The sequence below is a fragment of the Trichoderma harzianum genome, assembly GCF_003025095.1.
Source record: "Trichoderma harzianum CBS 226.95 unplaced genomic scaffold M431scaffold_20, whole genome shotgun sequence".
In the NCBI taxonomy this organism is placed as follows: domain Eukaryota; kingdom Fungi; phylum Ascomycota; class Sordariomycetes; order Hypocreales; family Hypocreaceae; genus Trichoderma; species Trichoderma harzianum.
In genome coordinates, this window is record NW_020209268.1 from 6093 (window position 1) to 21518 (window position 15426).

Here is a 15426-nt window from a genome sequence, read left to right on the forward strand (position 1 = left end):
ATGTAGTAAATGTAGTAAATGTAGTAAATGTAGTAAATGTAGTAAATGTAGTAAATAGATATAGAGGTAGTAGCTAGAAATAAATGTGGTAGCTAGAGGTAGACGTAGTAGCTGGAGGTAGATCTAGTAGCGCTTCTATCAAGTTGCTCCTAGCCGAAAAAGAAAAGCAGCCATAATAACAGGCGGCAAAGCAACAATAAGAGCCCCGAGCCCCATACCGCCCTGGATATCGCCCTTTAACGTGCTCCACAAAACACTCGCTATTATACTAATCGAGATGGTAACCATAACGATCCAAAATACAGCCGCACGATTCGGGCCTTCAATGACGTGGATGCCCCAACCGTCTGTTGCTTCTCCACAGTCTACGACCTTGTGGTTCCGCCTCTTCGGGAGCCGTGGCAGCCAGGTATACCGGTTCGGGCTAAGGTCGCCGTCGCCGTGCTCGAGGTAGTGCACGAAGACTTCGGGCGGCATTGGCGGCGGGATGAACTCGTAGTCGATGCAGGTGTTGGGCGGCATTGAATTGGGCCTGTCACACACAGAGACGTAGCCGTGGCGTAAATTCCAGAGTGTGAACTGGCAGGCGTCATGTCACTCATGTTAGCTAAAAGTCTTCATCCATAATGACATTCCTCTCGCTGTTTTCGGACAAGGAGTAGTCAAAACTTACGCGGACAAACTCGACGGTTACCGGCTTCACTAGGAAATGCAGGCGGGAGCGTACGCCCCGGTACTGGAGATAGGCCTTCTTCATCTGCGAAAAGGCCTCTCCGTCCGAGTTTATACGTGACATGTCTAATTCGGCTAGTGTCTTGTACATACCCCCAGTATTGACACAGAGGGCGAGGAACTTGGGAGGGATTGCATCGACACTAGATGCGTCAGTGCTGTCAGTTGACAAAGATGTCCTGGTCGAATTTGCCCTGCTTGATGTTGTCCTGCTCGAACTTGACGATCTTGAGGTCATGTGATGCGGATTGGTCTGAGACTGCTCCGAATCACTCGTGCTATTTGTAGATCTCTCATCAGCAGACGTGTCTAATGACGATTTCAGGTCATCTAGATCAGACGTCTTGGTTTCGAGAAAGTCACCATACAAGTCCACGCCACAGTCCTAGCATACAAATTAGCTACTGCTCTATATCAAATTTACCAGCATACACAGTGACTTACGCAAGTCCATTCTATTCTTCTATAGCCCGGATTAAGCCTAGGTCTAGTTATCTTCCTTATCCAGGGAAATAAGCGCATATGTGATAGGCGGTTTGCTCTGGTTGGCGGCTTTATAGGTGTGGGTGTGCCTGAGGCTTGGCCGCCGCGCAAGTCTCTCGATGGCTGTCTGTCATTCACACGAGGCGGAATAGTATTTTCTCCGTGTTTTCCCTTACCAGCTAGATCGTACATTGGCTTCCAATATGGACGATTTTGCTTCCGTGCAGTTGAGATCAGGTCGTTCTGCAAGACCTGTGACTGTTGTTTATCGTTCATGTAAGGCGCCGCGGTGTCTTCTTCCCACATTCCTTGATTAGATGGATACCGCGGGGATCCATGATACAGCAGTGATTCGACTTCCTGATCGGGAGAGTTGTGTTGTAATTGTCTAAGCTCCCTTTGCGCTTTCAGCCGTTTCAACTTTTCGCGCTTCTCGAGCAATTCGGCGGTTCTTTTGAGGAGGTTGAGTCCCTTGGACATACACTAGATTTATATGCAAGTGGTATTAGCAATATAGTATACCTCACTTAGAATTACAAGGTTATGTGTAGATGCATAAGCATACACCGTGGAGATACATCTTTTAAGAGGGAAAGACCGAAAATAAAGGAGGCCTACCTTTTCTTCGACCACGCTCCACTCCTCTTCGATTCGAGCTGCCAAGCCGCTCCAGACCTCCTTACGCATGCTCAGATACTCTTTTATCACGCCTTCACGTCCATCAATTGCTTTAGCATTCTCAGAGCTTTGAGAGCTGCTAGGCATACACTAGATAGCGTGAGATGCGGTATTAGAATACATATGTAGTATATTGTTACATACCTTTTCTTCAACAGCTCTCCAATTCTCTCCAATCCGAGCTGCCAACCCGCTCCAAATCTCCTCATGCATGCTCATATATTCCTTGGCTAGGTTATGCATTTTGGGAGGACCCCAGCTGTCGACGACCGCCCTTTCTGCCAATAGCCACTCATGGCGTATGAAGCAGGCCTCAGGCGTCTTGAATTGGAGGTATTGACCGATTTCTTTCCAAGTGAGGCCTAGCATGCGGGTTACCAACAACAACTGGTCATCTTCCGGGCTCCAGTCTGCAGGGTTAGGCTTCTGTTGCTGCCATTCCTCGGATTCCAGTCTGTAAACTGAAGTGACATCCCAATCTAGACGGCCAGAGCCAATAACATGTTAGCGGCAGTTATGGAAAACACTTAGTTGTTCACCATACCAGGGTTATCAGACAAAGGTTGGTTGACATCTTCACTCTGTTCTGGTCCAGCGCGGCGTTCAAGATCCTCTAGACGACGTTTAAGCTTTTTGCCTGCAAATGAGTGTTAGTGAAAGGGGAAGAAAAAGAGAGAAAAAATTGCATTCATAATTCGAAAGAGAGTGTGAGAGAGACATACGGTAGTTGCGCTGAGCGATGCGGTTTTGTATTCTCCTGCGCTCGGCAAGATCTGAGATTCTGGTCCAATCCTCGTCAGGGTTAGCAGAGCTGCTAAAAGCGCTGCTGGTCTCTTGATTCGAGGAGTGTCTCGAAGGAGAGGGCAACTCTTCAGTAGGTAGTCCAAAGCCAGCGCTGCTAAAGGCGCTGCTTAAAGCGCTGCTAAAAATGCTGCTAAAAGTGCTGCTTTCGCTGTGACTTGAGGGGGGCCGAGGAGGAGAGGGCAACTCCCAACCAGGTAGTCCAAGGCCAAAGCTGCTGAAATCCCTGCTTTCGCCGTGATTCGATGAATGCCGGGGACGAGAGGGCAACTCTTCATCAGGTAGTCTGAAGTGAGCCAAGCTGATATCGTCGGGCGGGGTGTCGGCCATGGTTGTCAATTAGACAGACATGGTAGTTTCCTCCTGGAATAAGGTGCTAAACCTGGTATACATGGAGAAGGCTGCAAGCATAAATTACGAGAGATTTGCGGCTCTGCCCTGCAGAATGCCTATTGGAGGTTGAATGCATGTCAATTAGCCACCTGGATAATTACGGAGTACATGGTGAGGGGGATGCATTGGGGATGAAGAGTGCCTTGCAGCGAGCCTTGCGGGAAGCATTTGGATTGGTCTGGACAAGTGACAATTTGCCTGCATTGCATTGAAGAGATGTAGCAAATACTTTGGTTGCTGATACTAATTGGATGTTGACTACATCAACAGTCTGCATATAGATGTTGCTATTAATGTCTCATATGATATGGATGTTATGGATGTTACTGGCTGACCTCGCATTCGCTTCTGCTATTACCGGCCCAATCGCTGTTGAGTTGAGATGTTAAAATTGGCTTCCCCACAACCTTATAATAGGTACGAGGTCTGCGCCTCCACCCCTTCATATAGACGTTGAGATAGGATTGACTACTTTATTTATGAGGCTATAGGGGTTTTATGGAGTTTTGTTATTTTACTGTCATGCAGCGCCCCAGTTTCAGCACACAGACGCTGTTTCAAAGTAAGAGTGTTTGATGATGGTTTGACATTGACTGCGCCCGCCCGTGTCCACGTTGTTAGTCGCGCTCAAAAGCTTCCATATTGCATCTAGCGCAGGTTGCCGGAAGAAGCTGTCGATTCGATTCGAGCTTGGCGCTTGCGCAAGCAGCCCAACAGCCGCGTCATTTCACACACGGGATGTCAGCAATTGAGAATGGAGAATGGGGAATGCCTGCAAAGACTACGACTACATCGGTATCCTCTTCGTCGAATGCATAGGCTAAAGCGGCCCTAAATTAGAAACCGAGGGGACGCGGATCTAGGCACAGCACAATAGGCAGAATGAAACTGGAGAGTACGAGTAAATACGGAATACGGAGGTTTGCTGTCGCGGCCGTTGGAAGCCAATGCACATCCGGCATTGCGTCTTTTGGCCGATTGCCCCATAAGGCAGCTGTGGACACCCTCTTCTCGGCTAGTCGGCCGAGGAATTATTGGAATGCAGCTGGATGGAGGTGGTGTTGGTTAGGTGAGAGTGATTTTCATGTTGGGGGGGGAAGAGAGGGAACGGGGAGTTGGAGCTGTGAAGTCATTGACATCATTGAAAGGGGATCAGATGCCGGGAACGATGAGCGAGGGACAAAAAGTGGCGAATTACTTGCATATTTTCAGGGCTGGAGTAAAATCATACCCTGCAGGTATCAGTACTTTCAGAAGAGATGATCTCTGACTGTAAAATAGTTGCCATTAATACCTCGCATCTCGTATGATGGAAGAAATCGCCGAACATGCATGTCGTATCACTCGCTCTCGCTCAACTTTTGACACTTTTTCAGGGTCAGCGGGCCTTGGCGGGGAGGAAATGATCGGACCGAGGCAGTGCGCATACAACGCTGGACGTGGAAATTTTTAGTCCGAAGTTGCACTGAAGAAAGCCGTTGCTCTCATCCACTAGAAATCCGGCCTTTACGCGTATTGTTGGGGGTCGGAGTCGAATGCATGCAAGGCATCAGAGAAAAGATGCAGCCGGATGGATCGTGCAGAAAAGTGACAAGTTGAGGTTGAGGTTGATGTATTCTGTACTGTAGAAGTTACTGAGTGAGACATTCTGAACAGAGTCAAAACGGTGTGCAACTCCAAAAAGGCTCACCTTCAATCCAGGTCGCCGTTCTAGAAATCCTTCACAATGCCAATGGATGCCAATGCACGCAGCTACAGGGCATCGCAGGGGATGACATGAAGTACCGGTACCGCCAGGCCAAGGCATCCTTGGATCCTCCACGAGGCGCAAACGCGGGCCACTGCGTCATCATGCGACGAGCGACACGTACTGGGTACTTGCGTGCTCTTGGCAGCGGGTACAGGCACTAATAGCGCTAACGAATCGAGATTTTGGGTGAGAAAAAACGGAACGGCTCTCGCGTGCGCTGCAGCTTCTTGCTACATTTTTTCGTACTCGGATTTGGGGGAAGCTCTAGTACAGAAGGCTGGGCTGTCCGGAAGTGGCTTTTTTTTTTTCTTCTGTCAGGTTTTTATTTTTTAGAGTCCTTCAATATCATCCTCTTCTTCTTCTTCTCTCTCTCACCAGCTGATTGTTATCATATGCCATATTACTACTTCTCACTTCTCCCACCCCCAGCAGCTGCATCTCCAATCCTTCCATCCTCCAATATCTCAGCTTGCCAGGATCCTTCACTTCATCCCCCTGGCGCCTCTCCTCTGCTCCACAGCTGCTATATCCGTCCATACTTTCATCTCGAATCCTCGGGCTGCGCGCGCTGCCGTTCGACTAATCCAGCAAATTAGGCGCGCAAACCCGCCAAGCCCTATTCCAGCAATTCTCGCATCAAATTCTCTGCCCTGACCAGGTATCCGGAGCCTGCGGATTGGATTGGCGATTTCTAGGGGCGCTATAAGCCTTCCGCTTATAAAGAAGCTTAGTCGGCCCACTCGGGGCCTGACGTTGTCCGTAGTCCGTTTGGTTTGCCCTCATTGAGCTGCTTTGCTTCCGGTTTTGCATCTGCTGTTCTGTTTACTATCTGGCCGGTCAGCTCGTGACTCGACTCGCTTCGATTTTTGCCGCAAGGCTCGGTCAGATCCTGTCAGCCTCTCGTTCCGCTTCCTCCTCTCTTGTCTGCTCTTCTCCTCTTCGCATCGCATCGCATCACCGCCTTGTTTCTCCCTTCCCGCTCGGATCCTACCATCTTTGCGACTCTCGCCTCGGGCTGTTACGACTCTCCGTCGAGTTGTCGCCTGTCATAGAGTCGTATTGTACTCACAGCATGGAATATGCCTCCTCCAATACCATCGCCGGTGGACGTGGGCGACAGCCAATTGGCCCCGAGAAAGGACGGTAGCACCAAGAATCCCACCAACGGATCATCCGGGAACGCAGAGTCCCAGCCTCTGCCTATCGCAAAGCGATCCACGACTCTGCTGTCCCGGACTCCGACTCAGCAACTACAAAATGGAAAGGAAAAGGAAGTCAAGGGTGTGTCGGTTAGAACCATGTCTTCGACCCCGCCAGCCGCAACCGCCCTAGACCCGTTGAGCAATGTATGTATTTCAGCCTCGCCTCTCTCTTGATGTGGTTGGATGAAGTCCACGTGAGATACTGACAGAGACATGATTCAAGCAAATCTTTCTTAGGACGAATAGCGGCACCCTCGAAACATCCCTCGCGCAGCGTCTGCGTGGCTCTACCAAGCCCGATAGCCCAACGACGGAAAGCTTCCCTAAGAAGAGCATTAGTATTGAGAATACAGCCCGCTTGGCAAATGGCCTCGCTGATTTCCCCAGAGAGCGAAAGTAGGTTTGTGCCTGGCGCTATCTTTGCTCGCCTGCTAACATTCTTGGCTGTAGGAAGGGAACATCTTTCTTGAGCCGGCTTGCTATGCGAAGCGCCTTCAAGAAGAACGACGACGATGCGCCCGATTCCGACTCCGAGCTGGGCGAGCTGCGCACCGAGGGGAGCAGCGCTCGCGCCCCAATGTCCGTCATGAGCGATGGCGGTGGTTACATCCCGCTTTACAAAGAACCTCCCCGCTATATCCGCGTGCGATCGCACAACAGCAAGCGCCGAGACTTTAATCGACTCTTTTTAGCCCAGGAACTGCTGGGGCCCAAGCCAGAGAAGGATGACGAGCCGTCGCAAGGTCGTGTACCTGCCACTGCGGTGGGCACGCGGCTTCTGAAAGCTGGCGATGCGATATGGGCTGCTGAGTTTAGCATTGACGGTCGATACCTTGCTGTGGCCGGCAAGGACCAGATTGTTCGGGTCTTTGCCGTCCTGTCGACGGAAGAGGAGCGCAAGGCGCACGAGGAAGAAGAGGAGGCTGAAAGAGACGCCCAGGGAAAGAGTCGGGGAGAGCGTTTGAGCGCACCCGTATTTCGAAATAAGCCGGTCCGCGAATTCGAGGCTCACACTGGAGAAGTGCTGGCCCTCTGTTGGAGCAAAAACAATTTCCTCCTGTCGACCTCAATGGACAAGACGGTGAGGCTCTGGCACGTTAGTAGACAAGAATGCCTCGCCACGTTTACACACCACGATCTGGTCACGTCGATTGCGTTCCATCCTACCGACGACCGATTCTTTCTTGCCGGCTCCCTGGATGCTCAGCTCCGGCTTTGGAATATACCAGACAAGTCGGTGGCCTTTTCGGCCTCGACAAATGAATTTATTACGGCCGTGGCGTTTTCGCCCGACGGCAAAATGGCTATCTGCGGGGTACTGAATGGCATGTGCTCGTTCTTCGAGACGGAGGGGCTCAAGCAAAAGTTCCAGATCCACGTACGCTCGTCACGAGGAAAAAACGCCAAAGGCAGCAAAATTACGGGCATCAAGACGGCTACGGTGGCTGGAACTGGCGAAGTAAAAGTGTTGATCTCATCCAACGACTCCCGCGTTCGAATCTACAGCTTAAAGACTCGGATGCTGGATGTTAAGTTTAAAGGCCTCGAGAACCAGTCTAGCCAGATTCACGCTCGTTTCAGCGACGATGGAACCTATGTCATCTGTGGCAGTGAGGATAGGAAGGCATACATCTGGAACACGAATACGACGGAAGTCGAGATGAAGGATCGCCAGCCGTACGAGTGTTTTGATGCTCATCCAGAAGTCGTCACCACCGCTCTGTTGGCACCAACACGGACCAGGCAACTGTTGAGCGCGTCGGGGGACCCAATCTTTGACCTGTGCAACCCGCCGCCTGTTTTGCTTCGAAGCCTGGACGAGGCTGCTCTAAGCCAAACCGAGGTGTCGGAAACGGGCACCGAGATTCATAATCCCCCGCCGAGCGTCAGCATCAAGAAGCCAGAAGAGAGCCCGGCCTATCTGAACCGCTGTAAGCATATGGACGGCAACATTATCGTCACAACCGACAGGACCGGTACGATTAAGGTGTTCCGACAAGATTGCGCATTTGCCAAGCGCCAGCAGAACATGTGGGAGATTGGCTCCAAATTCTCCAGCAAGGTCGGCGGGTTGGGACGAAGCGGAAGCATCATCACCAGAACTAGCGGAAGTCTGTCTAGGCGAACCTCGCTCAATCTGAGTGCTGGCCAGGCTCAGCACCCGTCTGACCGAATTATGAGCTGGCGTCAAGACGTCGATGACCAAGGACGAGCAAGCCTCAACGTGGCGCCGATTAGGACGGAGCGATCTGCCTCGCCGAGGAAAACCCCCGTACCGCCGGCCAATATCTCGACAATCAATCCCTCAGCAGTAGCTAGGAAGCCTGTTGCCTCAGGAGGCTCACCTGTACGGGCCCCGAGGAATGGCCTCGCAAGCCCCACGGGCAGCGTACGGAACAGGGCATCGATAGGAACATTGGACGGGGGGTCGCAGCCGCCAACGCCTAGTTTCAATTTCATCAGCGTGGCAGAAAGCGACGAAAACGACACGAATGGCAGCTTCTGGAACCTCGCCCGGTGGAGAGGAAGTCTTTCGGGGCTGAGATATTCTGTCAGCGCAAGCTCTCCCACCGAACCTACCCACGATGCTGCTGCTGCTGCGACGGCGGCGGCGGATGATCGGAAATCCGGTGACATTTTGAAGCCACCAAATAAGGCAGCCGCTCGGAGGAGCATTGGAGTCACGGACCTCAACAGGCCCAAGATTGTGGAAGACCAGACGAACCGCAGGAGATCAATGGGGCCTGCCATTCGATCAAGCAAGTCGCAAGAATCGACGACTGTGGGAATGGCCATTATTGATGAACACAAGTCTGACCAGTCCTTGCCCAAGAAGCGGGCTGATTCCGGAGTGGGGAGGATGAGTGACGATACAGCTGAATGATGAAGAGGAGGGGGGGGAAGACAATTGTCGCGCGTCAGTTGAAGCTGATGCGAGTGTAGATGTCTTTTTGGTTATTTTTCATTTCTTATCTGGTGACTGCTTTGGCCGGCCCATGTTTCATGCCTTTGACGGTAGCTTTCCTTTCCTTTTTCTCTTGTTGTTATTTTTTCATTATAACGGCTGCATACCAAGCGTGGAGTTTTTATTCTTTTGTCTACATTTCTTTGCTATACCAATTGTTGTGGTGCGGTCATGGGAGGGAAGGGCTACGTGTGTGGCTTTCTTTGGGAACACGGAACAAGGCTGGTGTGTGGAAGGGGGCTTCTTTTGGGTGTATTGTTGGGCGCAAGTATGTAGAATAGGAGGGGATCAAGTATTGATATCATGGGAGATTTGACACACGCGAGATGGAACAATGAAAGTGCGAATAGAGCGGGATTTTACAGCGATACAGTTTTTGAACGTGGACGTGAAAATGTGCCTTTTGTTATGATTATATTTGCAGACTAGAGATGACTTGTATGTCTGTCTACTCGTCCGTTGTAGATTGTGGTATCCCTCTTTCCAACACCATGCATTGTAGGTATCTTGTTTGCATGTGCTCTTCTTTTTTTCCTTTAGTATCTTATTTCATGTATCCTCCTCCTCTGCAGCGATCCTCGTTTTCGTCCCGCACGTATTTAAAAGTCCTCGGTGGTGTTGAGCTACAAAATCACCCACCAACAATCAGCAAAAACTCTCTCTCTCTCTCCTCGTCCCCCTCGGTTCACAATTTACTCACCTCACCAGCAGCCTTGCTCTTCTCCGCAACCGCCGCCGTCAACTTCTGCAGCGCAGGCGGGTTCGCGCCCGTCAAGGTATCAGCCTTATCCCCATTCTCGAAGATGAAAAACGCCGGAATGCTGCGAATGCCGAGCTCAAACGCCAAGTCAGGCACCTCGTCGGTATCGAAGCGGGCGAAAGTGTATTTGTCGTTGGAGAAGGCTTCGGCGTGCTTGTTGAACATGGGGGAGATGGCCTTGCAGGGGCCGCACCAGGTTGCGTGGGCTTGGAGGGCGACGTAGGGAGTTGCCTTGGTGAGTTCGTCGAACTGGGCTTTGGTCTTGATGTCGATGACGGCCATTTTGGTGGTGTGTGTTTTGTTTGTGTGGTTGATGGGGAGAGGAGGGTTTGTTTGAGGTTGTGGAGGTGTTGGAATGAGAGTTTTTTTTTCCTTGGTGGAGTTTTGAGTAGAGAAGAGTTGTGATGATGTAAGTGTAACTTAGTGGTGAACCTCGGTAGCGCTCAACAAACAGTTATCAAAGCTCTGCGAATGGATGCTTTTTCTTTATTGTATTGGAATGGTTTAAAAGATAAGGTTGATGGGGCGTTGCAATCGGTTTTATACATTCTATTTGGCCTTCCATCTGTCCGCTATAAGTAATCATTCCCGCGCACCCCTCCGTGTTTTTTGGCTCAATTACAAATGTCATCATCGCCTTTGTTCTTGACGCACGTAATTACATTACCCAAGCTAGCTAGCAGGGCGCTTGGGGTGCAAACTGGTACTGTATGGAGGTATGTGCAGGTACCCTTAGCAGCATGCACAGCGCTAAAAGTTGCCGTGAGCTACCCAGAGGGTACCTGGGGGAGGATGATTCCAGCGCCTTGAAGACCTGGGGGAGAAATCCGGCGTAGTGCCGCAACTTCGCCGCAGTGCCGGGTGAAGAGCGGGCTTTGCCGTTTTGGAATTGTTAGGGCGCGATTGCGTGATTCGAGGGGCTGTTTGCTGACAAAAAGAGGAAAAGAGGGATGGAATTGATTTGGGGAGGTTCGGATGTCGCGAGGAGTTGGTTCGGGTTGTCGCTGGGGGATGTTGGGAGGCTGTGTGACGTAGTTTTGTTGACTTTACATATCAACTTGAAGAGCTTTGGAATAGCTCTTTGCTATAGTCATCTTAGCTATTAGATGGTGAGGCTGTGAGACGTGGAAGCTGTGTTGAAGCATTTCTCAGCTCTACGGACATGTACGGACAAAGGTGGGGATTATCATGAGTCTCTTGCTTTCTACGCAAAGCTGCGAATTGTTCCCCTGATGTGCATAGCTTTGGTAATCGTCATACCGTGCAGCTCATCCATCTATCGTGTGTAACATCGTCATCTCTGTATTTTATTTTTAGAGCTGTTAATCTGTGTGCAGCTGTGACACGGGCAACTAAATGCGATGTGCTTTAGGGATGCGTGAATGTGGCTGTAGCTGCATTTGTAAGCTTTGAGAGGCTCATGCCCCTTAATCCAATCCAGATGCAGAGATCCCCTCCGCTGGTTCACCAACGGAGACCTTCAATGTTGCGACTTTTACTTCCCCTAAATGACCGAGTTTGGAGACATGAGCTTTCCGGCCCTGAGTGGTAGTTGCCCACCTCTCTGGGCCAGTCCGGACGCCTCACTGAGCCATTCAATCGGTAGTAGCGACGGGCGGTGTGTACAAAGGGCAGGGACGGTAATCAACGCAAGCTGATGACTTGCGCTTACTAGGGATTCCTCGTTGAAGAGCAATAATTGCAATGCTCTATCCCCAGCACGACGGAGTTTAACAAGATTACCCAGGCCTTCCGGCCAAGGGAGTACTCGCTGGCTCCGTCANTGTAGCGCGCGTGCGGCCCAGAATATCTAAGGGCATTACAGCAATTATGCTCCATCACGCGGCAAAGACACACATACACACACATAAACACAAAGCTCCTTTGTGTGTTTCTTTCCCACGTAACAGAGCCCAGCGCAGGGTATTACCCCAAACGCCCTCTAATACTTTGGCCTATCGGGCCTTTATAGAGGAGTATGGTTTCCCATGGGATTAGCACGTACCTTAAGCCAGCTATCACAAGCCAGCCCAACCCTTTGTGCGCGTTGCGACGGCCTGGCGCTACCCACGCTCGCCACAGGATCGGCCACGAAGGCGTTCCCTGTACCAGGTGGTGTCGCCCGCGACAAGGCTCCGAAGAACCTCCTCCGCCCGATAGTTGGGGGCTTCCCCTACGGAGGCAAAGTCGCTGGACTAGCGGTTATCTTTTTATACAAGATGAGGGCCACTGTTACAGGCCTGTAATGTTAACCTGTTATTGCCTCAAACTTCCATCGGCTTGAGCCGATAGTCCCTCTAAGAAGCCGGCGTACTGCCAAAGCAATACGGGCTATTTAGCAGGTTAAGGTCTCGTTCGTTATCGCAATTAAGCATGTAAATCGCAGCCAAGAGAAATGCAAGTGCTGGGAAATAGCTTCAAGACTTTCCGTTTTCCGTTCTCTTTCTTCACCTTTTCTCTCAAACGGCTCAATACGATGCTTTATCTAGATCATTTTCCCGCTGACACAAAGGCCAAGGTAACGTGAAAGAAAAGAGCTTCGCGACCATCTACCCACTAGAGGGGGGTGTTTATACGAGGTTAACGGTGAATTGGAACCGGGGTTCTTCGATCAACGCACTCACTGTGTAATCTTGCGCCGTCAATTCCTTTACGAATGGCTAACCGGTTTCTGCAAATAAAGTTATTTGTCTGGTAATCTTCAACAGCTGGTTGGATAGCATACATTCTCTGATGCTCTGTGTGTGTTGTCACCAAACTGACGAGATAGACAAGTAAACGAGGGGATCTCGATGTACTCAACAAACTGAAGGGTATCAGTCTGGTAATGAACGGAGAGAGGAAAAAAAGAGTCAATATCGGGATCCCAGTTCGCAGGTCGATATATGTAATTGCTACCAATCTGCTCATCTGTGTAGCATTATATTTGTGTTGTGGTTGTTCTTACATACATTTAACTGTCCATTGTGACTAAAAACACAAAGCATGCGAACTTACCAAGAACATGATGAACACAACGGCATCGAGCGCCAGTCAACCTATAGGCAAACCATGTGTCTCAGTATGCGGCTATTCGATTTGCCGTAATGTACTTATATAGAAGGCGACAAGTTCACTGAGCTTGACGTCTTCCTAACCATACAGACGGAATTCGTCTTCCGTTTATTGTAGACAACACCACAAATGCGGCCGCCGCATGTCCTTAGCGTATCCTATTCCGCGCCCTCTCCGAACTGAATGGGATCAAGCACGTCGTCCTCATCACGCAATTTAAATATCATCAAATTATGCGTAATTAACTAAGAAGTTGTATAATGGACAAGTACAATTTGTAAAACCCATCCCGAATTATCTACTTTTCGTGCGATGACTCGACAGACAATATGCTTATGCGCTCTTACATATCATACAATCACCTTATAGAAGACTCGGATACTGTACATGTAGCTCCGACGGATATTCATTTAACCTTTATAAAGGGTCGACTAGTTTAGTTCATGCAGTCATATGGCCTCACTTTCCACAGATTTACACTTTAGTATTCCTTGGTTGGAGCATCAGTAAACACCGAATAGTAATCCCAGTTGATGGTTCGTCGTTGTGGCCCAATGTGGCTAGGCTACCCTTGAGTTGTGCGCGACCAGTTCTTGAAAGTTGGCAACTGGCAACAGCAAATCAACTAAGAGAAGGCGCGGGCGCTTAATGCATGTCAGAAATAAAAGGCAATAGATTCGTGCTAAGAGAATTGGAATTCGTGCGTTAAACACTCGACTATCTGGGTAAAGATGCTGGCGATTGACAACTGTAAGTCAATAGAGTGACACTACGGATACACCAATAGCTAGCTCTCTTCTCTCTCTAATAGGCCCAAGCTCATTACACAAGCACGCAAAGCCTGTTGTAAAAAGATCAAAGAAAACTTCCCAGTTGCCGAAAATGAGGTGCTTTTGGCGGTTGCTGAGATTTTATTTCTGAATTTGCATTGGATCGAGTGGTGCTTGCTTATCTGCTTGCTCAGAGTTGCTGGCTGTTATGAAGAAGACACGTAAAAAGAGGCCAAACCAAGTCATACAGATGACTATTAATCCCGAAACACCGAATCATGGTTCGCTGGTCTTGAAACGCCGAGGGTTGTAAGCTCGGGATTTGCATGCTATGACGGCAAGTGACGGAAATTCAAGAAGAGGCACCTAATTTGAAACAGTCAATACTACGCTGCTTATCTGCATTCGCGTAACCCCGTCACCACACTCGCAGCAGCTATGGCGCAAGTAGCACCATATCTATAAACAGCTTCAATCAGGGTAGGACTTTGAAGCTTATAGGCTAAAAGGTGGTACGATACGCCCTTTGATGCACGATACCCGGCTTTAGCTACCTATTTGACATATTATCTCCAAGCTGCAATACTGTCGTATTTATTACTTCGGGGTGCCTGGGTCAGCCTCGGAGTCCTTATAATATCCTCCTTACCGAGAAACAGTCGAAATAGGTTCATGAGCAGCAAGAAATGTGATGTAACGGTAACTTCCAGGCCCGTTGATTTCATAGTGGCATCATGCTAGGCGATCACCGTGAGGTTCTGAGGTATAAAAAAAAGAATAGCAACATATTAGCGTCTTTGGAAGTGAATTAGATGTTATTAGACAGAGAACGCTAATAAGAAGTGCTTGGTGCGCAGTTCTTACAAAGGCATCCGGGCCATCTCCTATTCCTCCGATCGACTTGTCAACAGCGCATAGTATTGGCCCGGGATAATGAATCTCATACTGATTATTATTACATTAGGGTTATCGGGACTGAATAAACTGCCGAGGCGGGCCTGGGAGAATCCCCATCGTACATTGAGTGATTGGCTCGAAACTCCGCGATGTGACGCGTATAGCTCTTTTTTCCAGTTTGGGAAAGACATCTCGAAAACCCCCCTACCCCTACCCCGTTTCTAGCCCCGGGATGTTTCTAGATGCAGGTGTTCTCAGTCTACGGAGTATAAAACATCATGTTAGCCAGGGGCAAGCACGGGTGCTATACGGACCCGAGGACCCGTGATGCAACGATACGGTTACGGAAGTGGGACATGCATGCATATTCAGCTCACCATAGCCCCTTTGTGATGCTACGTAAATGAAGAGTCTCTTATCGAGCTGGAAGACTCAGGTAAATCCAATAGGAATGGAACGGCTTCAACATCCGTATGAGAAAGCCCGGGTAACGAGAGAAGGAGGGTAATGGAACACTGAGTACACGCAATGTATAGGTGCTATAACCCACGGCTCAAGCATGTGAAAACAGAACATTGCACATCATTCGTATAAACTACATATTATCCCTGTCATGGTAGAATAGAAGATGCTTGTCATGGCAATCTGCTCCTACTTTGGACGGTTGTTGCATTCTCCTATCGTAGATCCACCAAAGCGGCTTCGGCAAAGTTGCCGGGTTCGATTAGTCGTGATGCGGCCGCATGTCTCCCCGCTTGGCACAGATTCGCCCAATAAGTGGATTTTTGGAAAGCCAGGAGCATGTCTAGTAGCTAGCTGAACAACCCCAGTCAATGTAATGATTGTTGCAATACTTGAGTTCCCCCACCCACACTGCGAGGAAGTGTATATAAGTGGCCGTAGGGACTGTAGTGCTTTCTCTTGTTGTCAGAAGTCTAGTT

General features: G+C 49.7%; 5 protein-coding genes across 5 annotated transcripts; 1 reads left to right on the plus strand and 4 right to left on the minus strand.

The window, feature by feature from the left end:
• Window positions 1-138: 138 nt before the first annotated feature.
• Window positions 139-1254, minus strand: M431DRAFT_98387 (hypothetical protein; the record flags this gene model as incomplete). Its single annotated transcript, XM_024925039.1, has 3 exons — window positions 139-579; window positions 674-1117; window positions 1177-1254. The coding sequence occupies 3 exons, from the start codon at window positions 1252-1254 to the stop codon at window positions 139-141; spliced, it is 963 nt and encodes a 320-aa protein (XP_024768738.1).
• A 1125-nt stretch (window positions 1255-2379) lies between these two features.
• Window positions 2380-3261, minus strand: M431DRAFT_316757 (hypothetical protein). Its single transcript, XM_024914266.1, has 2 exons — window positions 2616-3261; window positions 2380-2530 (listed from the first exon to the last, which is right to left on the minus strand). The coding sequence occupies exons 1-2, from the start codon at window positions 3022-3024 to the stop codon at window positions 2421-2423; spliced, it is 519 nt and encodes a 172-aa protein (XP_024768739.1). The 5' UTR covers window positions 3025-3261; the 3' UTR covers window positions 2380-2420.
• Window positions 3262-5916: 2655 nt separating this feature from the next.
• M431DRAFT_500456 (hypothetical protein) lies at window positions 5917-8923 on the plus strand (the record flags this gene model as incomplete). The annotated part of the gene is made up of 3 exons (XM_024917923.1): window positions 5917-6183; window positions 6263-6435; window positions 6490-8923. The coding sequence occupies 3 exons, from the start codon at window positions 5917-5919 to the stop codon at window positions 8921-8923; spliced, it is 2874 nt and encodes a 957-aa protein (XP_024768740.1).
• A 680-nt stretch (window positions 8924-9603) lies between these two features.
• M431DRAFT_486976 (hypothetical protein) lies at window positions 9604-10046 on the minus strand (the record flags this gene model as incomplete). The annotated part of the gene is made up of 2 exons (XM_024916444.1): window positions 9604-9627; window positions 9705-10046. 2 exons carry the CDS (start codon window positions 10044-10046, stop codon window positions 9604-9606), a joined length of 366 nt encoding a protein of 121 aa, XP_024768741.1.
• Window positions 10047-11268: 1222 nt separating this feature from the next.
• Window positions 11269-12770, minus strand: M431DRAFT_486977 (hypothetical protein; the record flags this gene model as incomplete). Its single annotated transcript, XM_024916445.1, has 8 exons — window positions 11269-11513; window positions 11626-11719; window positions 11770-11937; window positions 12079-12095; window positions 12389-12502; window positions 12528-12674; window positions 12716-12734; window positions 12762-12770. The coding sequence occupies 8 exons, from the start codon at window positions 12768-12770 to the stop codon at window positions 11269-11271; spliced, it is 813 nt and encodes a 270-aa protein (XP_024768742.1).
• Window positions 12771-15426: the final 2656 nt, after the last annotated feature.